Genomic DNA, 24,986 nt, shown 5'->3' on the forward strand with positions numbered 1-24,986 from the left:
TGATCTGGCGATTGGGATCTCTCAAATGCTTTTACGAGTCCGAGACATTGCTGACGTAGGAGAAATTGCACTGCTAGCAATCAACAAAACCTTGCTTCGAGCCTGGTCAGCCGTCCACGTTTCCTCAGGTCCCACCAGCCATTGGTTTTTATGGTGCCTCGCTACTTCGCTAACGGCGAGGAGTCAGGTTTTTCTGATAGCGAGGTAGCGAGCTCCGATGACGTGAAAAGAACTCAGCGCCGTGAAATACGAAAACCTATCAAATCGTTATCGTTCATGCCAACTATTTCTAACAACAATTATTGCTTGTCATGCCCCCTGGTCATACCATAGTTACTGATAAATTTCGAGGCCACTCTGCTTTTGATTTTGCAGGCGCAGTGCAAGGCAAACCGATATGTTGGGAAGAGGCTAACCTGCATCTAAAATATACTAAAACAAAACAAGACAAAACAAAGTCAAACTTGTAAAACGCTTAAAAAATAAATTTAAAATTAGACAAATGTCTTTCGAAAGGAAGATTCAAGGCAAAAGGCAAATGTACTTACAGGCAGCGGAACGCGTGTGATAACGCTTAGGATGTACCATTCGCTTTAGTAGACACCAGGAATCCAATGCATGTGGCCGACAGGAGGAATCAAAAGCATGTGGCCGACAGGAGGAATCAAAAGCATGTGGCCGACAGGAGGAATCAAAAGCATGTGGGCCGATATGAATACATGTACCTATCAAATTCTTGTCTGTATTGGGGAGCCGTTGACTAGACAAATCATGAATCAAATAGAAAAATAAGTTCTAACTAGGAGAATTTAATCAGCTGTATAGCCATTCCGTTCTGCATTTAACCGGGTAACAAAAGTCCTCATGATTCGTGAAGGGTTATGTTTCAGGTAAAACTCGCCCTTCTTGTGGCTGTGGAGGGATATCAATTGTGCTCTTATGTTAGCCTTTCAAGGAATTATTAGGTTGTCGTTTCAGAGTAACAAGGTTTTCGTGTCATTTAGCATCGATTTGAGTTTTTTTATTTATTAATTCTTCTGATTTTTCCTATTTGTTTCCCACATTTGTTGCCTGTGAGGGGCATGTCTATCTTTCAAATACTCCTAATAATCCTACAACCAATTTGTATTTTTATTATTTGTAAATGAAAGGATTTGGCGCGTATATGTCATATTTTTCCGAAGAAATATGTCTTGAAATATAATGGGTTTTATTGAAACCAGTAAAGTTTTAAATTGTGATATTTGTAGTTCTTTCTAGTGAAATTCGTTGATCCATGATTGAATAGTGGTTTATACTTATCTATGAGCTTCATTTAGATATAATAAGTACCAAGTCTTATTTGTTTTCAGAAAAAATTAATTTATATAAACCACTATTCATAAAGGTAGTATTCTAGATGTGCAGTGAAAAAAATCTCTTATTTATCAAGGTTTTGAATGTCTGTAGTTAAATCAGAGCGATCTGTAGTGAAAAATATTACGCGTTCTCTTCAAATCAGTGGAATTATTAGTTTCCGCTTTTAAGTTAGGACAATCCAAGCTTCCGTACTTTACATTTCCCCTTATATGTGGTGATATTTGAACTTATGGTTTGCTTCGCTAAATCTAAGAGCTATTTAATATTCCGTAAGTTAATTTAGCCACATTTCATGACTGCGAAGGATATTGTATTTAAATCTTCGTGCTTTGAACCGTTTTGAGCCCGTGCTGCCTTGGCGATCTTTTTCTTGTTGTTTTGGAAACCGTAGAGGCGCTGCCCAGCTAAGCTTTGCAAATTTCTTTGTTCTGGCCTCAAACACTTCCTTTGGGTATTTGAACATTTATATCCGCATTAACAAATTTGCAAAATAAGCCCAGGAAAATCGAAAAGGATAGCAATAGATTTTCTTTTTTAAAGCTTTTAGCCGCTGGTTTTTATCGGTGTGTGGGACATCTGGGTAAAAGATAACACCAACAGTTTAATAATCTCAATTGTATTTGCTAATGTAGTATTCTTGACTGGTAAATGACTATTCTACTTCAAAGCATTCAAGAATATTCCAGTACAATTCTTTAATTTAGATGCCTTTCATTAATCAGCGCTTTATCTGCCACTTCAGGCTCAGAGACAGAGATTCCAAACATCGAGTTTCATGAATAGATGATATTGAAGAGTGGTCATCTCCATGGATGCTAGAACAAGAAGTTGCGGCCTCAAGTCCAAGGCGCCCATAATAATAGACGGCTAAGTATGTTAGGTTCTTTTACATTCTCAAACTTATATTACAGAAATGTTAATTCAATTCACGTTGAAATGCATATAAAGACCAAGAAAAACAGATTAATCAAATATTATTCTTTAGTAGGGCTTGTTTAAATGGATGCATTGGTTTCTGATGTATCGGTTTTTTTTTTGGGGTTGCAATGCTTGTGTTTGTATGAGTAACATTGAACTTTCGGAACTGTCATTCAATAAATATCCCAAAAGTATAAACTTATAGTCTTCTGTTCTTCTTTTTCGGAGATTGAATTCATTTTACTTGATAGGCCTCACTAATTAAATCGGCTCGTATCACAATTTTGTACATTTGTCAGGTTTATGGTCGGTTGCATTGTATTCTTATTATTATTATTATGAATAATATTGTTTCCATCTGAATGCTCTTTATGTGGCTCATATATATTTGCATCATTTATTGAATCAAGACTCACTCTGTTCTTGTTCTTGTGTGGCCAACGTGCTCATTGATCTATGCTACATTGAGAAGGGGAAAAAGAAAAGGATTTCAAATGATGTATATATACATGGTTTGGAAGTACAACAACATATATTGATAGAATATTAGTATAGGAATGGAGAATAGGAATACATATTGAGAATATGAATGGCTATTCCAATAACAACTATTTTTTGAAATGCGTAGAAGCTCATTTTAGAGGCAAAATGAGAATATATATTCCTATTTCCTATTCCAATTGACGAACCAAACAGAAAATAGAAAACGTATTCCAAATTTTCTATTCCTATTCCAGCAACCAAACGGGCCATAAGTGAAACATTGAAAGATTGAAAAAGTCATAACAATTCTTAGAAAATTGAACTCTTACAAGATGACATGGTTGAGATTATAGAAGATGAGTATGTACATAACCAAATATATATTCTAATGTGCTAGATTTCAATGATGAAGTGTGTAATGAACCAGTTCTAGACTAACTGTGCCACATCACCATCAACCAGAAATTGCGGAAAAAAGCCAATAACATAAAAGTGGAAAAAGTCAAACTAATCACTTACAAAAGATTAATAATACATCGATATGCTGCTGATCATCAATAATACATCCATGTCATGTCATACATCATTAGAGATTTGCTGAACCGACAGCAATTAAAATAGTTGCATAACATTTTAAAATTCGCTGATCAACATACAGCATTTAAATAGTACATATGATTAATTAATTTGCTGATCAAACATACAGCAAAAACCTTGCATGACATTTTGAGCATCAGTTTTACAGCTGTTCATAACATGAGTTACAATGTTGTAAAATAAGTACATCTCAAATGACGAGCAAGACAATCAAACTGAGATGATATTCCAATGCGTTCTTCACTGATTCCAGTCTCCAAAGCTGTAGGACATCTCCCACCTGTTTCTTGAGACGAAAGTGTGGCCCAGGCGCTTTAACTTCGCCAACCACGGAGTGAAGTATTCCCCCGGGATTCTTCTTGACACGAAGAATTCCCCGACCCTGGCATGAGAAGCTTAGCTTCCCGGAACAAGATGGATCGGATGTATCTGGTGCGACTGTCTAACATTTCTACATTGCAACCATGTGCCTAGTAGTCTAAACACGGAATGTAGCTGGGAAATAAAATAACTACACATATGTAGTAAAAGAAAACCAAATAGGCATAATCATGAACACATATGCAATATTTGGAAAACAAAATGGCTTGGCCAAGCACTTTCAAAATCCAGATTTACCTGTAGAAGAAACAAAAACAGAATGTAACCATTCGACAGTACTAGCAGATAGGGAAACTAAACATGAAGATATCCACCTATCTGTCCCATAATCGCTACATTACACCCAACCATGAGGGGATATACATTCTAAAGGCTATCCAACAACGAGACATTCAAAAGTCTGTTTCAAATCTGAACATGTATATGATCATTTTTAAATGAAAACCTCAACCACAACTGCTGGTGTATAGAATGTTGTAAAAGTTTTTAACTGTCGTCACTAAATAAGAGACTCTATGTGAAGCCAACGAGATTTAAGTTATGAGCTGAGGTTGATTCAGAATTTAAGAATATGTCATTGTCATGGCCTTATCACAAGTTTTAAGCCAGTAGTTAAAAGTGCACATTTAATCTAATTACTGTGCTTACAGTTAAAACTAAAACATTAGAACATATAAGACGTGTCATAATTGTCAGATCGGCATTGATACCACAAGATGTCATCACCAATTTATCAACTAAAGTTTTTCAAGATACTAAGTATTACTATATTTGAAGAAGAGTTTTACTACTTAAGAAAACTTTTATCTTGGATCTAAATTAGATTGTAACAAGTACATCTAACAGCCAGCTTAAAGTTCAGTTCAAAAATTTGATTAACAACACCTATCAGTAATAAAGAAAAATGACCCTATTCAAGGCAATCTGGAGGTTACAACTAAATGGAGAACGCTCCATTCCAGATTTAAATGCATATACCAATAGTTTAGGAATTGTACTGAGATAAAACAAATGCCAAAGAAGATGTATATGCTGTCCTAGGTCTTTGTTCCAGCATTTTAGATGTAATGAAATTATGTGGGGCAAAATAAACATACAAAATCTAATCCCCTTAAGACATAGGGAACACAACCCATCATAGGGTTTGGATACCATGTCAATTTCTCTAATTCAACCCTTAAAAACTAAATCACAGACCAATAATCAATGTTCTTTGTTCTTATAACAGGAACCCGTATTGTTTGAGCATTTGTTTTAAGGTAACGACAAAACAGAACAGCATTACATCTTAAAGTAACTATAATAACTGGAAACACTAATGTTTTAAGGATCGGCGATATTGTTTAAAGACACAACAAATGTTTAAAGACACAGTAATAACGTTTAAGGGCATAGCAGTTACGTATAAAGGCACATCAATAACATTCTTAGCACAAACACAAAAGCAATACGTTTAAAAGGCACAGTGATAACGTTTAAAAGCATAGCAATAATGTATAAGGGCACAGCAAAATATATAGGGTAACAACAATAACAACAAATATGTTTTTAACAGTCACAGGACTCATTATACATTTAAGGTAACACCCATAACATTTAGCATCAACAATTCCAGCATAACGTCTGAGTTTCAGCATAACGTCTAAGTTTCAGCATAACGATAAGGGTTTCCAAGACATTCTCTTACAATAACATATGCAAACAGAGGAAACGTTTAAACACATTCTCAAACCTAGGCAACAAAGATTTCGTTTTCTAAAGTTTCCAGTCTAGATTTTCAATTCAAAGTCCATACAGAGCACACTATACAGAAGTCGCTCTTGAAGCAATTATTTTCCATCATATGCAAGACGTAAATAGAGAAATGTAAAACTAGAAGGAACCTGGAAGTTTAGACCCGTAGCTGTGTCTGCTCCCACTGCCTCTACTACTCAGTGCCGTCCCTGTTGTAATTGCCTCTTCTTTTGCTCGGCTCCCTGTGTGTGTGTTTTTATCTTTCCAAAACCCTCTTTAAAAAAAAACATCTCTTTCCCCAATAAAGTGTGTAACTGACCTAACCTCCTTAGGTTTCACACTGAAAACAACAAAACAATGGTAAAAGCTCGTGTTTCATGACGCCAGCAAGGGTATTATATATATATCCTATGTTATTTTGCTCAAATTCTTTTTTTTTAAAAGAACACACTTATAAACAATTTATTCCAATATACATATAGTGTTAGAGTCGTTAAAGAACAATAATACAGAATGCTCTTATAAGGTCCTATATACATTATTCAAAATTGGAGCTTTTCTAATATATTCAAAATTAATCATGAAACAAACTCGTCCTTCAGTAAGTTATTATATTTCTTTTCTATTTGTACATTAGATCCAATGTTGTCATCAGTAATGCAGTGTAAAAATAACAAACATATTTATCCTAAGTGTCGTGTGTGTGGTCGCATGGTCATCCAACACATCCCCTTCCAGGAGGCTAGCCTTCTCTACCTCAACCACACTTCCGTCGTAATGATCCCTGCATCCACTCAATCACTCACAACCATAACAAGGAGTCAATATCGATCGTTATTAACAACTTAATTACATCATCATTAAGGAATAACATTAACTGAATCACAACTATAAGCATGACATCATGATTACATCAAATAAAATCATCATTGAATGTAACATCTCATACATATCCATCGTAATAAATCATTTCAATTTAGAAATCATTAACTTTCATTTATCTTTTAATTAAGTCTAATTCATTTGACCAAGTCGACATGGCCACATAAGCAAGAAAAGAAAGGCTTCTAGGGCGAGACGTGACATCCTTCCCCACTAGGAAAAGGCATCGTCCCGATGTCTCTCACAACAAAATTTTTTTTTTACACATACCAAAACTGTTATGTAATCTAAAATTAAACAGCTGTACAAAAAGATGGGGAAAAGATTTTTGTAAATCTTCAGCATCTTCCCAAGTGGCACTATCCACCCCGAATTGGTCGCATTGGACCTTACACTAGAGTACATCCCTATCTCGTACCCTGAGGATGTTGTTCAATGATTCGGGTGGGCTGAACTGCCATCACCCCTGGATCCTGTAGTTGTAATGCATGCCAGTCAAGTATGTGAGATATAGCAGGATGATAGGGTTTAAGCAAAGACACGTGAAAAACATTATGAATGCCGATAAGCAACTGGGTTGATGACTTCTAGAACCTTGAATGGGCCAACAAATCTCGGAGCAAGCTTTGAACTCTTGCCAATGAGATTGAACTCTTTTGCGGTCTAACCCTGAGAAACACCTTATCCCCGGTTTGAAACTGGCGGAAGGTGCGTTTCTTATCCGCGTAACTCTTTTGTCGGTCTGTTGCATCCTTCAACCAACTGCGGATTAGGGTTACCAGATCTTCCATTTCTCTTAGCATCTCAGGACCTACAATAATCCTGTTCTCAACCTTATCCCAACTGATAGGAGTCTGACATCTCCATCCATAGAGTGCCTCAAATGGGGCCATACCCAAAGATTAATGATAAGAGTTATTATAGGCAAACTTCACCAATGGAAGGTATTCCTCTCATTTGTACTGCTGATCCATATAGTACAGGCGTAATAAATCTTCTAATACCTGATTCACCCGCTTTGTTTGACCATCAGTCCCAGGGTGGTATGCTGTACTGAAGTTCAAACGTGTACCCAAAGCAACGTTCAAGGTTGTCCAAAACCTTGAAGTCATTCGAGTGTCCTTGTCAGAAATAATGGTCTCTGGAATACCATGCAGTCGAAAAATCGCCTGAACAAACTTCCTTGCCAACACTGGAGATCCGCCCTTCAAACTACTAGGAATAAAATGAGCAACCTTAGTCAACTTGTCAACTACAACTAAGATGACATCATGCCTGTGTCGGCTTATGGGTAAACCCTATACAAAATCCATGCTGATAACCTGCCATTTATACTGTGGAATCTCATGGGGATACAGAAGACCTGCTGGGTGGGCATGCTCAGCCTTGACACGCTGGCATTCCAAACACTAGGCTACATATTCTGTCACATCTTGCTTGAGTCCTGGCCAAAAGTATAAAGGTCTCAAATGAGCCATCATTTTATTTACCCCTGGATGCCTTGAAAATGGAGTATTATGCATCTCTTCAAGTACAACTTTCCGCAATCCTTCACGATCAGGAACATAAATCCTGCTATGATATTTGAGTAGACCATCCTCATCCAAAGAATAGTCATCAAATCGTGAGTCAAAAGCATTTGTATCCAAAATTGACTTTACCCATTCATAATGGGTATCTCCAGGAAGGTACTGAAGGATATACTCTCTCATGCGTGTTTAGGATGTAGAGATAGCAGCAATATGTCTTCTAAGGCTAAGTGCATCTGCTACTTTGTTTTCTTTACCCTTAATATACTCTATGCCGAAATCATATTCACTAAGGAATTCGAGCCATCGTCTCTGTCGGGCATTCAAATTTGGTTGAGTGAAAATGTACCTCAACCCCATATGATCAGTCTTTAGCTCAAATGGCTTCCCCAATAGGTAATGCCGCCACATCTGCAAGGCATGTACTATCGCAGCCAACTCTAAATCATGAGGAGCATAGTTTACTTCATGAGATTTAAGTTTCTTGGATTCGTAAGCAACAACTTTACCATCCTACATCAGAACAACCTCAAGGCCATCTCCAGAGGCATCTGTGGTGACAACAAAATGCCCATTTGGGTCTGGTATAATCAAAATAGGAGCCGTAGTGAGTTTTTCCTTAAGTAACTGAAAGGCTTTCTCACATGCTTCCGTCCACACAAACCTTTTTCCCTTGCACTGAAGAGATGTAATCGGTGCTGCTATGTGGGAAAAACCTTCAACAAATTTCCTATAATTCCCGGAAAGACCCATAAAACTCCTAACTTCACTGACATTTTGTGGAGCTGGCCATTCAAGGATGGCTTTGATCTTTGCGGGGTCCACAGCGATGCCTTTGGCTGATAAAATGTGTCCCAAATAATGGATCTCCTTTTGATAAAAGGAACACTTAGAGAGTTTCCCATAAAGTTTCTTGTCTCTCAGTCGCTGCAACAGTATGCGCAAATGTTCTTCATGTTATTCTAAATTCTTGGAGTATATTAATATGTCATCAATGAATATCTCCACGAATTTATCAAGACAATCTTTGAAAACGCTATTCATCAGGTTCATAAAAGTAGCTGGTGCGTTTGTTAGTCCAAAAGGTAAGACTACAAACTCATAATGGCCATATCTTGTTCTAAATGCTGTCTTAGATATGTCTTCCTCCTGAATCCGAAGTTGGTGATACACGGATCGCAAATCAATCTTGGAGAATACGGTTGCCCCTTTCATTTGATCGAAAAGTTCATTAATCTTGGGTAGAGGGTACCGATTCTTTATGGTCACCTTATTCAACATGCGGTAATCAATGCATAGCCTTAAGGTACCATCCTTCTTGACAAAAATAACAAGAGCTCCCCACGATGATACACTAGGATGTATGAACCCTTTATCTAAAAGTTCTTGTAACTGAATATTCAATTCATACATTTTTGTAGAAGTCATGCGGTAAGGAACCTTTGATTAAGATTCTGCTCTTGGTACCAGATCTATAGAGAAATCAAACTCCCTTTTAGGGGGTAGTTTAGGCAAATCATCTGGGAACACATCTCTAAATTCTTGTAAAATAGGGTGATCCTCTATTCGAGGTAGAGTTTCGTCCAGATTCTTAATATGGGCAATGTATAACTGACACCCCTTCCTCTTGGCTTTCTTCAACTGCATTGCTGAAATTTGCCTCAATTCCAAAGGTCGTCTGACATTATTTAGTGTCACTGAATATCCAGTGTCATCAAGACATCTAATCACCTTATCCCAACAATCCACTAAGGCCTTATGCTCACTTAACCAATTAATACCTAAGATGACATCATATGAGCCCAAAGGCGCTACATACAAGTTGACCTCAATTTGAAAGCTAGAAGTTCCAACTCACTGCAAGATAAGCATTGCTCTACCCTGTGTTCAGCCCTGTTACCATACTCTACAATCCAAGGTTCAGCCATAAAACCAGCCCTAATAGGTATCTTGATTAATATCTTAGGATCTACAAAACATTCATTAGCACCAGTATCTATAAGGATAGAAACAGGGTAACCAAAAAGTGTACCAATCATCTGAATGAGAGTGGCCTGGTAATCTGCTTGTCGGTGATCAACTGTAGCATGGATATGGTGTTGCGGAGGAAAATCCTTCTTATCAACTCGTTGTGGACACTTAACAGCATAATGGTTCCCTCCACATACAAAACAACCTGCCCTGGGTGCTCTTCTATTTTCGTTCCTGTTCTGATCTCTTTGGTTGTTTCCATTCCTACCACCACCATTTTTGGAATTTTGATCGCTGTTCCAATTTTCCTTATTCTTGTCAAAATTCTCGTGTCCTTTGTCTTTCATGTTTTTGATTTGCTGTTTCTTACCATTTCCTTTTGCTCCATCATCCCGATATCCTTTGTTATCCTGAAACTTCCTCTTATAGTTTTGATTGGAGGATTTATCTGATGAAGCATCCCTCAACCTCTGCTCCTGCTTAAGGGCTTGATGCAATGCAAAGTCCATGGTCTCAGGGTCCTGCATCTCAAACTCGCTATAGATTTCAGGTCGCAAGCCCATTAAAAACTTTCAAGTTCTAAAAAGTTCATCATGTTGATACCGGGGAACATACTTTACCAAATGGCAAAATCTCTCATGATATTGTGTAACATTCATGTTCCCTTGCACTAATTTATAAAAATCTGTTGTTTTCTTGTCATAATAAAGCTGAGGTAACCATCGTTTGCGAAACACCTGCAAGAATTCTTCGCAAGTTACCTCCCCATGTTGGAATTTCTTTTCAGCCATGACATTTTCCCACCAGGTGGCTGCTTCACCCATTAGCTGATAGGTGGCCCAAACTGTTCTAGATTTCCCAGTGTAGTTTCGCACTAGGAAGTACTTCTCCATGCTAGTAATCCATGCCTCTGCATCTTCCCCAAAAGCTCTTCCATGGAACGTGGGTGGAGTCACCTTCTTGAGATCTTTGCTCAGGTCAACAGCTATCTGAATCCTGTTAGAATTAAGGAGAGCACTTCGACGGTCAGCTTCCGCTTTCTACTCTATCTCAGACCTCCTAAGAGCTTCATCCATCTGCTCATCCTCACATTTCTTCCTTAACTCCTCTTCTTGCTTGCTTAGGGCTTCGGAGCGTTGATCTTCATCACGCTTCCTTGCCTCTTCTTCGGCTTGTCTACCTCGAGCCCTTTGCTCTAGGTTATCCATCCGCTGAATTTGTTGTTGTAACAAACCCCTTGTTTGGTCAACAGTGCCATTATCTGATCCAACCTCTCATTAGTTTCCTTGGCCCGTGCACTACTGCTGGACCCAACTTTCCATTTAGATCTTGTGGCCATGGTAATGATTCAAAACACCTGTCAAACATAGGCGCAATTAGCATAGTAGCCCAAGGGCCTAGATTTAAACCATGCTCTGCAACCATATGTATAGAACTAGTTCTAGACTAACTGTGCCATATCATTATCAACCGGAAATTGCGGAAAAAAGCCAATAACATAAAAGTGGAAAAAGTCAAACTAATCATTTACAAAAGATTAATAATACATCGATATGCTGCTGATCATCAATAATACATCCATGTCATGTCATACATCATTTCAGATTTGCTGAACCAACCGACAGCAATTAAAATAGTTGCATAACATTTTAAAATTCATTGATCAACATACAACATTTAAATAGTACATATGATTAATTAATTTGCTGATCAAACATACAGCAAAAACCTTGCATTACATTTTGAGCATCAACTTTACAGCTGTTCATAACATGAGTTACAATGTTGTAAAATAAGTACATCTCAAATGACGAGCAAGACAATCAAACTGAGATCATATTCCAATGCGTTCTTCACTGATTCCAGTCTCCAAAGCTGTAGGACATCTCCCACTTGCTTCCTGAGACGGAAGTGTGGCCCAGGCGCTTTAACCTTACCAACCACGGAGTGAAGTACTCCCCCGGGATTCTTCCTGACACGAAGAATTCCCTGACCCTGGCACGAGAAGCCTAGCTTCCCGGAACAAGATGGATCGGATGTATCTAGTGCGACCGTGTAACATTTCTACATTGCAACCATGTGCCTAGTAGTCTAAACACGGAATGTAGCTGGAAAATAAAATATCTACACATCTACCCATATGTAGTAAAAGAAAACCAAATAGGCATAATCATGAACACATGCAATATTTGGAAAACAAAATGGCTTGGCCAAACACTTTCAAAATCTAGATTTACCTGTAGAAGAAACAAAAACAGAATGTAACCATTCTACAGTACTGGCAGATAGGGAAACTAAACATGAAGATATCCACCTATCTGTTCCATAATCGCTACATTACACCCAACCATGAGGGGATATACATTTTGAAGGCTATCCAACAACGAGACATTCAAAAGTCTGTTTCAAATCTGAACATGTATATGATCATTTTTAAATGAAAACCTCAACCACAACTGCTGGTGTATAGAACGTTGTAAAAGTTTTTAACTGTCGTCACTAAATAAAAGACTCTATGTGAAGCCAACGAGATTTAAGTTATGAGCTGAGGTTGATTCAGAATTTAAGAATATGTCATTGTCATGGCCTTATCACAAGTTTTAAGCCAGTAGTTAAAAGTGCACATTTAATCTAATTACTGTGCTTACAGTTAAAACTAAAACATTAGAACATATAAGACGTGTCATAATTGTCAGATCAGCATTGATACCACAAGATGTCATCACCAGTTTATCAACTAAAGTTTTTCAAGATACTAAGTATTACTATATTTGAAGAAGAGTTTTACTACTTAAGAAAACTTTTATCTTGGATCTAAATTAGATTGTAACAAGTACATCTAACAGCCAGCTTAAAGTTCAGTTCAAAAATTTGATTAACAACACCTATCAGCAATAAAGAAAAATGACCCTATTCAAGGCAATCTGGAGGTTACAACTAAATGGAGAACGCTCCATTCCAGATTTAAATGAGTATGCTAACAGTTTAGGAATTGTCCTGAGATAAAACAAATGCCAAAGAAGATGTATATGCTGTCCTAGGTCTTTGTTCCAGCATTTTAGATGTAATGAAATTATGTGGGGCAAAATAAACATACAAAATCTAATCCCCTTAAGACACAGGGAATGCAACCTATCATTAGGGTTCGGATACCATATCAATTTCTCTAATTCAACCCTTAAAAACTAAATCACAGACCAATAATCAAGGTTCTTTGTTCTTATAACAGGAACCCGTATTGTTTGAGCATTCATTTTAAGGTAACGACAAAACAGAACAGCATTACATCTCAAGGTATCAATAATATCTAGAAACACTAATGTTTTAAGGATCAGCGATATTGTTTAAAGACACAGCAAATGTTTAAAGACACAGTAATAACGTTTAAGGGCACAGCAGTTACGTATAAAAGCACATCAATAACATTCTTAGCACAAATAGAACAGCAATACGTTTAAAAGGCACAGTGATAACGTTTAAAAGCATAGCAATAATGCATAAGGGCACAGCAAAATGTATAGGGTAACAGCGATAACAGAAAATATGTTTTTAACAGTCACAGGACTCATTATACATTTAAGGTAACACCCATAACATTTAGCATCAACAATTCCAGCATAATGTCTAAGTTTCAGCATAACGATAAGGGTTTCCAAGACATTCTCTTACAATAACATGTGCAAACAGAGGAAACGTTTAAACACATTGTCAAACCTAGGCAACAAAGATTTCATTTTCTAAAGTTTCCAGTCTAGATTTTCAATTCAAAGTCCATACAGAGCACACTATACAGGAGTTGCTCCTGAAGCAATTATTTTCCATCATATGCAAAACGTAAACAGAGAAATGTAAAACTAGAAGGAACCTAGAAGTTTAGACCCGTAGCTGTGTCTGCTCCCACTGCCTCTACTACGCAGTGCCATCCCTGCTGTAACTGCCTCTTCTTTTGCTCGGCTCCCTGTGTGTGTGTTTTTATCTTTCCAAAACCCTCTTTAAAAAAAACATCTCTTTCCCCAATAAAGTGTGTAACTGACCTAACCTCCTCCTTAGGTTTCACACTTAAAACAACAAAACAATGGTAAAAGCTCGTGTTTCATGATGCCAGCAAGGGTATTATATATATATCCTATGTTATTTTGCTCAAATTCTTTTTTTTTAAAAGAACACACTTATAAACAATTTACTCCAATATACATATAGTGTTAGAGTCGTTAAAGAACAATAATACAAAATGCTCTTATAAGGTCCTATATACATTATTCAAAATTGGAGCTTTTCTAATATATTCAAAATTAATCATGAAACAAACTCATCCTTCAGTAAGTTATTATATTTCTTTTCTATTTGTACATTAAATCCAATGTTGTCATCAGTAATGCAGCGTAAAAATAACAAACATATGTATCTTAAGTGTCGTGTGTGTGGTCGCACGGTCATCCGACACATCCCCTTCCAGGAGGCTAGCCTTCTTTACCTCAACCACACTTTTGTCGTAACGATCCCTGCATCCACTCAATCACTCGCAACCATAACAAGGAGTCAGTAACGATCATTATTAACAACTTAATTACATCATCATTAAGGAATAACATTAACTGAATCACAACTATAAGCATGACATCATGATTACATCAAATAACATAATCATCGAATGTAACATCTCATACATATCCATCGTAATAAATCATTTCAATTTAAAAATCATTAACTTTCATTTATCTTTTAATTAAGTCTAATTCATTTGACCAAGTCGACATGGCCACATAAGCAAGAAAAGAAAGGCTTCTAGGGCGAGACGTGACAAAGTGTTCACTAATTTTTTTTCAATTATAATTTTATGTGTATAAATTAAATTAAAATTAATATTATTGATGTATTTGTTTAATTTATGATAAACTAATTTAAAGTCTATCGATTTAAATATATAAATAAAATAATCCTTTATAAAAAAATCCGGTGCTAGAGTGTATTTTGCATCTTCTCCTTGCCATGGAAGGAATGCTCTGTGCTCAAAGATGTTCAACTACAATGGGGAACACAAAAGCTTGGGTGTTCGAATGCAGGTTTTTAAGTAGGCAATTCCTCTTGCAATGTGGGTGGATGTCATACCAAACGGGAGGCCCGATGCTCATGCCTGCGGGAACATGATACAAGGGTTTTGACTGAGTCAGCAACTAGGGGATTGTGGGGCATGGAAATGAAAAACCGCAGACTAAAGAGGGCCTCCACACCAACAATGCCACTATTGGGAGCAAAAATATATTTGGGCCAAAGGTGAAAATGGCTCAGGGTCATATAGACAATGCTGCCCAAAAATGTAGCAGAGTGGGATTCAAAACATACAGGTGAGTGATGTGGGGTTGTTTTCTTAACTCCATTGTCCAAAGTAGTAGATGTCATTCTAAATGAGGTGGGCTGCGGCCCTAGAGGAAATCGATCATAATGTTCTAGTTTTTTCTGATTTAGGGGTGATAGGGTGTTTTTACAAAGCTTGAATGAGCTGAATGAGCTAAATATGTGGATTTTTGAACACTGGGAGCTTATTATTGATGGTTGTTTTCACATATATCACTATGGTGGATGGTTTTTTCATAGTTGCCTTTGAAACTAGCTAGGACAAAAACAAAGGTATTGTGTGAGCATTTTTTTGAGTTGGGAAAAAACGTTTTTCGGATGTTGAAATTGCGGCACCTTGATTTTTGTATTTCTACATAAGTTTTTGACAAGATTTTGTTCTAACATCTTAGATCTCCCTCTTCATTTCTGGTTTGATTATATGCAAGAGGCAATTGGAAGTCCTTTGGGATATTTTTTTTATAGTGGACGATAGCTCTTCAAATCTATTTCACTCTACATATGCTTGTACTTTGGTTGAAAGGGATATATGTAAGGGGCTTCCTACTGATATCTTAATAAAAAAAAATTAAAAGGATGTTGGATTCAACGTATTGATTATGAAAGGGTTCCTTTGAGATGTCGAAGGTACTTCCAAATCCGTCGTGTGATTGCACAATGTGGCAAAGATAAATCGGTTAAGAAGACTTCTTGGTGGAAAGATGTCTTCCAACAAGACTATATTGTAGATAAGCAAGGGGGGAAACAATGGAGTTTCTCACAAGTTGTGGTTGAGAAAGTGGTGCAAATGCCTCAAGTGTCCCCTGTTCATGAAGGGCAACCAACAAAGTTCACTAAAAATATTGGTCTGAATGAAGAGGTTAGGGAGGCACCACAAATAGAAGAAATTATCATCCCAGAGGGGAGGGAAAAGATAAATAGACCGATGGGTACACAAAGTGTAGCTATGACCTCGATATTGAAGGATGTATAGACCCAAACAATGGAATCGCACACAGACAATATTTTAGCACGTAGAATTTTAGCTAACTTTCAAACATTATATTTAATTAGAAAGAAGAACAAACATGCAGTACAAGAAGAAAAAATAGAACAAGAATAAGAACAATAAACTCTTTCTTATTGATTTACATGTGAGTAGAATAACAATATATAGACTTCCTCAAAGAAAAAAGTAGAGGAAAAACGGAATAAAACTGAAAAAAACATAAATATTCCTTAGCTTACAAACTAAGCAAGTGCAAGTTTGTCTACAAATCAAGGATAAATAAGTTGTAAAAAAAGTAACTATCCTTAAGGGTAGGAATAAGAAAACAAATCTTGCTAGTTTTATTACACTAACATCCCCCTCAAGCATAACTATGGAGGCAAAAACATAAAGAAGGAAAGGAGGAAAGAAAGAAAATCCAACAACACTACTCAACCATGCAAAACAAATTGCCTAGTTGAAAATACAGATGTCAATTGTCAACAAATCTGATCAACTATGGAATCAAGGAAGTGTCAACGCGAACAATAGAAAATCCTCCGAAATATTGAAACGAAAGGCATGATGGTCCATTGAAATGGTGTGTCTCTAAGAAGAAGACGAAGGTAAGACCCATCCAAAAAGAGCATGATCTTGGCTTGTCTGTGATGAACCAACAAAATTCAGCTCAACCTCTATTGCCATTATTATTCCATGCAAGTCTCCACTTCCAAAATGAAGAACTATCTTTGGCTTCCTTTTAAAATAGCTCAATATAGCATCAAATTTTCAAAGGCTGGAAATGTCATTCCTTAAAAGCTCTAAATTTCTTCAAAACCTGCAACAAATAATTTTTTCTCCTTTCTAGCAACAAGGAGCTCATATACCATGCAAAATTTTGTGCTTTGTTAGTATGTAGAATTTTAACTAATTTTCAAACATTAGATCTAGTTAGAAAAGAAAGAACAAACATGCAATAAAAGAAAAAAAATTAGAACTAGAATAAGAACAATAAACTCTTTCTTAATGATTTACATGTGAATAGAATTACAATATATAGACTTCCTCAAAGATTAAAAAAATGGAAGAAAAATGGAAGAAAACTAAAAAAATAGAAATATTCTTTAGTTGGCTTACATACTAAGCAAGTGCAAGTTTATTCATAAATCAAGGATAAAACAAGTTCTGAAAAACAATTATCCTTGAAGTAGGAATAAGAAAACAAATCTTGCTAATTTTATTGCACAAACAAATTAGTTCATGAGGAAGCAATTATAGAAATGATGGTAATTTGACATAACAAAATTTATTATATATCATTTTCATACCATAAGCATACTTGCCAATGTTTGCTTTTCTAAAAATAACTTTTCAAACTGATGGCTCTATCATATTTTCCTTCCACACTTATATCTCCAACTATTTTTGTAATGATTGCCTTTGCAATATAGATAATGAAAACGAATTATGTACCATGAACTTTGAAAAATAGATGGTTCAAAGGTTTAAGTTCAATGAGCTTGAGTAGCAAACTTTATGATCACAAACAAAGATGCAAAACGTATTCAAAGATGCGAGACATATTGACTAACAAAAATTTATAACACTCATGCTCAACATGAACCTTTGATAGAATAGGGCATGTAATAACCGTTGACAAAGTTTGATCTAGAACCTGAGGGAGTTCACAACAAAGGTTCAGTTCAACAAAAAAGACACAATTACACATAACCTTTTGAGGTAACTTGTAAGACCAAGCTAGAGTGACACGAAGAATTAAGTGGGAATCATCAAACAACAGAAAAGACACAATTACACGTAACCTTTTGAGTTAACTTGAAAGACCAAGCTAGAGTGACATGAAGAATTAAGTGGGAATCACCAAACAAGGAAAATGAGGACCTAGTGAAAAGATGGGGCTAACACTTAACTGAAGCTTATTTGACGCTATTGTTAAAAAAACTGAAGCTTGTTTGACGCTATTGTTAAAAAGTTTTACTGATACAATTCAATTTCAGTAAATGAACATTGATGGGAACTCGAAAAGGTTTGTCAATATATGCTTTGTCCAACATTTGTACAAAAAAAGTGTGATTTTTTTTAATGAATTGACTATAGTGGGAGATCTGCTTTGTCCAACATTTGTACAAAAAAGTGTGATTTTTTTTTAATGAATTGAGTATAGTGGGAGATCTAGTGCTCTGGACAAAAATTTAAGGCAGCATTCTGAAATGGGAAGATACACATGAAATGAAATAATTATTGGATGTAGCACGTAACACTTAGAATGTAATAATAACACGAGAGAAAACATGGAAAAAACAACAAAATGACTGAAAAATTGCACATTTTTATATTATAAAACACAATTTGCCAAGTAACCACCTTGCCCACAATATTCACTTCTATCCATATCTACCCTTGCCCGCTATTAAATGCACTTGAGTTCTGCATTCTTAGAGTTCATCAATAAATAGAGTAAGTTTTTAACCCATAATTTCATGCTACTTTTCAGCAAATTACTCTACACATTCTAATGGTAACCAGTATGGATGGGAACAAAATTGCCCAGTATATTTAAGTATTAGCATATTATTTCAGCTAGTTTGTAAACAAACATTGAGAGATGCAAGCTTTAGTTTGTTACTTTGGTTTAACATTTGTCAATTGTAGTTGCCTCACACTTGTTCATACTATCTTTGGCAGGGATAGCATCTGTATTAGTTCAATATTGTATTGGTACACTTTTCATTTGTCTTCAAAGTTGTTGAATTATTTTGTAATGGAGAGTCAGAGAGTACAGAAATTTAAAAAAGCAAGAACCGCTATTCATCATTATAGGACATATGGTAAGGTTCCCTTAATGCCAAATGGGTATCGTTTGGCAACATTTAAAGAAGTTGAAGATAACTGGCATATAATAAAGAATCAAGGATTTGAGAAGAAAACGCGACTTTTAGATGGCTACATCAGTAAGGAGTCTTCATATTTTGGCGATCGTATTGATTGTTTACCTATCTCATCTGGCTATGTTATTAGAAAGGCATTTGCTGAATGTGATTGGGAGATGCTGGTCAAGGAAAAAAAGAGGAATGGAAGTACAGAACGTTGGAAGAAAGAAGTTTCAGGTAAATGAGTTGGGTGTTTCAAATTAAAAATATATTTTCTTTTTTTTTATTATTATTCAATTTCTATTGTTAGCTTTATATTATAATATTATATAATTATCGGTTTCAATTTGATATTAAAGCTTGCTATAAATGAGAGTATTTATCGGTTTTAATTTGATATTACAGCTTGCTATGAATTAAATGGTATTCAGTTGAGAAGAAATATCTATGATAACATTCTTCTTCGGCCAGAAGAGAAGGGAATTGCACTAGCTCTTGCTTCTATACATGGAGATTCAGAAGTACTGTATTGGTTAGTTAAAAATAAAGATTCACAAGTATTTGAACAATTCCGTGTGTATTTCAATTTATTCATGTCAAAAGTAGAGAAAGATAACTTGGTATTGCCAGATTATAGCGAAATGGTTAAAAGTTTGTTGACTTCTAAATTTCCTTTGACCTTATCTAAGAATAATGTTGACCAAGGAAAACCAACAGCGGTTGATTATGCTATCAAGTGTCTAAGACTCGGAGATCCAAACTATAGTGGCATTCTTATTGTTGAATTGCTTATAGAGATATATTCTGCTGAACCAATTATTAATCACAAAACTGTGAATGATGATAAGACTCTTTTGGATGTGGCTATAGAGGATGCTAAAAGTGGTGGAAATGCATTGATTCCCATAATGGTAAAGCTCTTCTCAAAATCTCTACAATCTTTAACTAGTCAGATTTTAAAGGATATAGATCGTTATGAAGATATTTTATTTGAAGCAGCTGAAAGAAATTATTGTGAACTAGTGGAAAAGCTGTTGGAAGATAAAAGAAATTTGAAACTGGAAATGACTGCAGATGGTTGTCAGAGGGTTGCAGGAGGGGCAGTTCGTAAAGGCTGTCAAAAATGTGTGAAAAATGTGTTGAATTTATTGAAAGACAAAAGTGGAAATGAACTACATCAAGACAAAAATGAAAAGACACTCTTCCATTATGCAGCAGAAACAGGAAATACAGAAGTCTTCCATTTACTTGCTAAAACATATGAAAACAACTACAAAACGATAAAAAAAGATTCAAAGGGGAGAAACTTTCTTCATTGGGCAGCACTAAATGGTCAAGATGAGACTTGCAAAGAGTGCATCTCCAATTGGAATTTAGTAGTAGAAGAGGAGGATAATTTTAGCCAAAACTCTTTACATTTCTCAGCCAAAGGGAAAAATGGGCATCAAGTTGTGGATACTTTAATTCATTCATCATCAGAGGAACTAATTAGTTGTAGAGATGGTGAGGGGAGAACTCCACTACACCTTGCATGTGCAAAAGGCAACCTAGAATGGGTTGAGAAAATAATGTTATTATCTGAAGAAGCGTCATTTATAGTGAAAAAATGCATGGAGCAGCCTGACGGCCATGGTAGGACTGCACTGCAAATGGCTGCAGCTGGAGGCCATAAACGCCTTGTTCAGAAAATTCTAGATCAAGGCTGTGACCCTTTATTACAACGTGATCTCAAGGGGCGCACAGCATTGCACTATGCTGTCAAAGCAGAGGATGCAGAGGTTGCAGTAGCAACATCACAATGTCTGCTAAATAAATATGAGGACGGAAGTGATAAGAAATCTCTTTTGCTGTGGGCCTCAGCAGCTGGCATTGGTACTGCAGATGACTTAAAGGATTGTCCGCCTTATGTTAAGCATTTTCTTTTACAAGAAAAAGCAAAAGATGAAAGAAATTTAGTGCGGGACAACAATACTTTATTACGTGCTGCAGCCAGGAGCGATAATGTGGAAATGGCATGGGAGCTTCTCAACCGAGGTGCAAATGTCAAAGATATTTTGGATAAAAAATGGATACGCCAAGTGACGAATGTAGATCTCAAAGGACCACAACTAGAGGTCAATGTGAATAAAGGTGTATGTTTATTTATTTTATTGTTTATTTTTTCTAATAAATATGTTTTTGATTTAACACTTTCCAAATGTCAATATTTATGGCAGTAATTAATCAAATTGAAATAGAAAAGGGACATGGACCAGATAGACCGAGCTTAGAGGATAATCTTGGTAATATATTACAATGAACTAGATTTTCTTTATCTATTTCATTTATTGTGTATAATAACCTATTAGCCTCACTTATATGCAACCTCTGATATAATTTACACAGGTAGAAATGCTTTTGCTGAAGGTTTAGCCTCGTTATTTTTAAATAAATTCATTGAATCACCAATTACAGTGGGCATATTTGGTGAATGGGGCATGGGAAAATCCAGCCTCATGTTTCAGGTATATTTTACCTTTGTGTTTTGAATGAAAATCAACTAATTATATATTTTTATGTAATCAAGATAAGGATACTATCATTTCTATTTGTGTGTACAGACAGAAAAGATTTTGCTCTTAGCAGCCTCTCAACTAGCATTTCCAAATCTTGTCCGTTTTGAGAAATTTGTTGGAGCAGAAAAAGTATCATTGAGTTCAAAAGGTCAAAGCATATATCGGAAGATAACAAAGGGAGTAAGCAAATTATTAGCTCCTTCAGAAGATTTGTCTGAAAAGAAAAAAACGGTAGGATCACATGTTTAGTTTAACTACTAATTTGTATATGTCAGCTAAAACAATCAAAGTTTTCTAACTATTTTTTAACAGGATCTGCTTGTAGAAGTGCTGGAGAAGTATCATCCACAATACCATGCAGTTTATAAGTCTCTAGCTTGCATGGATGTTGATAACCAAATGGTGAGTAGAATCAGAAGCATTGTTTGCACCTGTATAAATTAATTAGGATGCATTAATTGAATTTTCTTTCTCAAGTTCTTAACCAACTTCACTTCTCTGTTTGCATTTATGTTTAGCTAAGCTCGGATGTTGATGGAAAGAGTCCATTTCTTCCAATGCGAAGAGTCCCTAGAATATTGACTGTTCGATACAATGCATGGCACTATCGTGATGAGCATGAAGCTTGGGCTGGGTTAGCAGTCACTATCACTAAAGAAATTGAACAAGCTATGACCAGAGCACAGAGGATCAGTACTTGTTGGAAATACAATTGGGATAAAAATAAAGGCGACCTCTGCATACAAATATTTTTACCTTTAATTTTGGCCATGATCCTTTCTGGTTGGATTGCATTGGCAGTGTGGACATTATTAAGCGAGACAAAATTCACAGATTTAAAATATGGATCCATAGCTTTCACTATAGTAGCAGTTGTATGGGGGGCATTGAAATCAATTCTTTCTGTTATAAAACCTGTGAGCACACAAATGATGGGATATATCAACTCACCAGATCACACAACTCATCTTGGTTATCAACAAGAAGTCATATCTGACATCAATTTCTTGAAAAATGAACTTGGAAGAGAGCCCCACTGGTTTTTTCTTATGATTTGTGGTGAATGGTGTTGGAATTGGTTTGGTAGGCTATCTGACAATGTTGGAAATACATGCATTCCAAAATTTAGCCCAGCAGCCATAGATCAACTTCGAATGATAACCTTTGTTGATGATCTTGATAGATGTGATGATAAAGTTATATTACAGGTATTTGGAAGTCTACATGTCTGAGAATATGTTATGTTCACATTTCAATATATTTGAATTTAAAGACAAATAATTTTGTTGAATCTTTATATTTGTCTACAGATTTTATCCGCTATAAATTTAGTATTAGCTGAGTGCAAGATCAACGTGATTATGGGGATAGATAAAAAAGTGATTCAAAGAGCAGTTAGAAAGCATTTTGAAGATACCGAAGATAAAGACCTTGCTGAAAAATTTATTTGCAAAATAATTCAAATTCCCCTAAGCTTGCCAGATCCCACCAAGATACAATCAGAAATTTTTTTAGAACACCTATTAGGACACCAACCTCCTAAAAGAAAAGATGCTGATCAAGATGAGGAAGACACAGATTATGGCGATTTTGACACAGATAATGGTATACATAGAAACGATCTTTGATGAAGGATAGAATTTATATTTTTGAAACAATTTTTTAAATCATACAATTCTACGTGTAATAATGTTGAACATTACATTTTGTCCAGATGTAGATGATGATGAAAATGGCGATCAAAGGTCGCCAATGAAACCAGTCAAAGTGGACATTGATATTGCTGATGGACTATCAACAAAATCTGATGGTAGGTGATCAAATCTTGACACAAATTATGATGGTTTTTATTTGCCATAAAATTATATTTAAACATCTTAATTGTAATTATTTGTCAGGCTTCATTAAAAAAGTGTGTCATTGGTTGGCTTGCAATATTTCAAGTAAAGAAAAATTACATGGCGAGGAAATTCATCCATTGACATTCTCAAAAGGTGCAAGATTAACAAGAGAAATGGTGCTGTCAAATTACACTCCTGCAGAAATTGACATCTTATATAAGTTGAGGGAATTTGCCACTGGAAACCAAAAACTTCCCCGTGAATGGAAACTTATATTGACTTACCGTAAACTTGCTTGCAATATTCTCTCTCTCATAGGTGAAGTACACAAACATCCAAACTGGAAGACAGAACTAGTGGCCTGGATATTTATTTGTTGGCAATGGAAACATGAAATGAATATTCTCATAAAGGTCTGTAAAATATATAAGTCCATTTCATGTTAAATTGATGATATGATTCAACATATTTGACATTCCATTTCATGTTAAATTGATGATATGATTCAACATATTTGACATTAGAAATTCAAATTTGATGGATTTAATTTTTTTTAAACGTAGAGTTGGAAGAATTATGCAGCGAAAAGCGACAATAAGGGAAAGTCCAAGGTAGGGGAAGATGGAGATGGGCCAGCACACAAGATCAAGGACAAGTTTGAACCTTCACTTAAACATATTGTCCACAATTATGTACTTATGCTTGAAAAATTACAACCAAGTCAAGGAAATGAAGTTGATTTGATAGAAAAGAAATGTGAACTGGTGAAGCTCAAAGATTGTCTAGAACAAGATCCTTTTGTAAAAGCAATTTTGTCTATGTATGGCCGTGATTCTAGAATAGACGATGAAGTCCAAAACAAAAGTAATTGGTTCAACTTATTAGAGGCATTGAAGGTGCAAGATATTACAATGAAAGGCATTCAATTGTTTCAACAATTTCGCCTTCATTGTGAAAATGATCACCTTCCATGGCCTTTGCCAGAGACTGATACTTCTAAACTTGAAAGGTTGAAGTCATCAATGTAAAATTTAAGCATTTACTATATAGACTGTAATATAACAATTTGTTTGTTTTGTGTTTACATATTGTGGAGGATTCAGTGGACAAGCCAACACTTGAAAGGAGTGTACTTCTTTTTGGAAATTAGAATTGGCTAAACTCTATAACCTGAAAATATCAAATGTAGTTAAACAGACGAACACACGCAAAGAAATTGGAGAAATGGTTAGATGTAGATTTGATAGAGGAAGGATAATAGAGTAAATCAAAAGACCCAACACTATAACCTATATTAACAATCTTTATCTGTTTCGATGTGTATCAATTGATCACTGACATTAAAAGATGTCTACATTCCAACTGAGTGTAGGAAATCAGCATGTACATGAAGTTGCAGAGCAAAGCAAATATTAAAAAGCATCAGAGAAGCTTTGATATGGTTATAAAGAAGTGGCTTCTAATCTTGTAGATTTCAGTTGACTCATGAAATTGCTGGAATTTTCCTACAGTGTTTCTGAAGT

At 35.8% G+C, this 24,986-nt stretch overlaps 1 protein-coding gene across 9 annotated transcripts; it reads left to right on the forward strand.

Moving 5' to 3' along the window:
• The first annotated feature begins 744 nt into the window (after positions 1 to 744).
• Positions 745 to 24,547, forward strand: LOC149577765 (uncharacterized). 9 transcript variants are annotated; one of them, XM_089825713.1, is made up of 14 exons: positions 755 to 890; positions 2,102 to 2,230; positions 19,216 to 19,304; positions 19,473 to 19,599; positions 19,785 to 21,197; positions 21,284 to 21,349; positions 21,453 to 21,571; positions 21,668 to 21,853; positions 21,935 to 22,024; positions 22,141 to 22,830; positions 22,933 to 23,227; positions 23,337 to 23,432; positions 23,521 to 23,876; positions 24,027 to 24,547. In XM_089825713.1, the coding sequence occupies exons 4-14, from the start codon at positions 19,575 to 19,577 to the stop codon at positions 24,489 to 24,491; spliced, it is 3,801 nt and encodes a 1,266-aa protein (XP_089681839.1). In that variant the 5' UTR covers positions 755 to 890; positions 2,102 to 2,230; positions 19,216 to 19,304; positions 19,473 to 19,574; the 3' UTR covers positions 24,492 to 24,547. The 9 variants fall into 9 exon arrangements, with proteins under 9 accessions (XP_089681782.1, XP_089681812.1, XP_089681849.1 ...); XM_089825656.1 differs by having other exon boundaries at positions 745 to 890; positions 18,883 to 19,304; positions 19,473 to 21,197; XM_089825686.1 differs by having other exon boundaries at positions 745 to 890; positions 19,473 to 21,197.
• Positions 24,548 to 24,986: the final 439 nt, after the last annotated feature.

This window comes from Cupressus sempervirens, chromosome 1 (assembly GCF_028749045.1).
Source record: "Cupressus sempervirens isolate cs-2001-9-10 chromosome 1, ASM2874904v1, whole genome shotgun sequence".
NCBI classification, from domain to species: domain Eukaryota; kingdom Viridiplantae; phylum Streptophyta; class Pinopsida; order Cupressales; family Cupressaceae; genus Cupressus; species Cupressus sempervirens.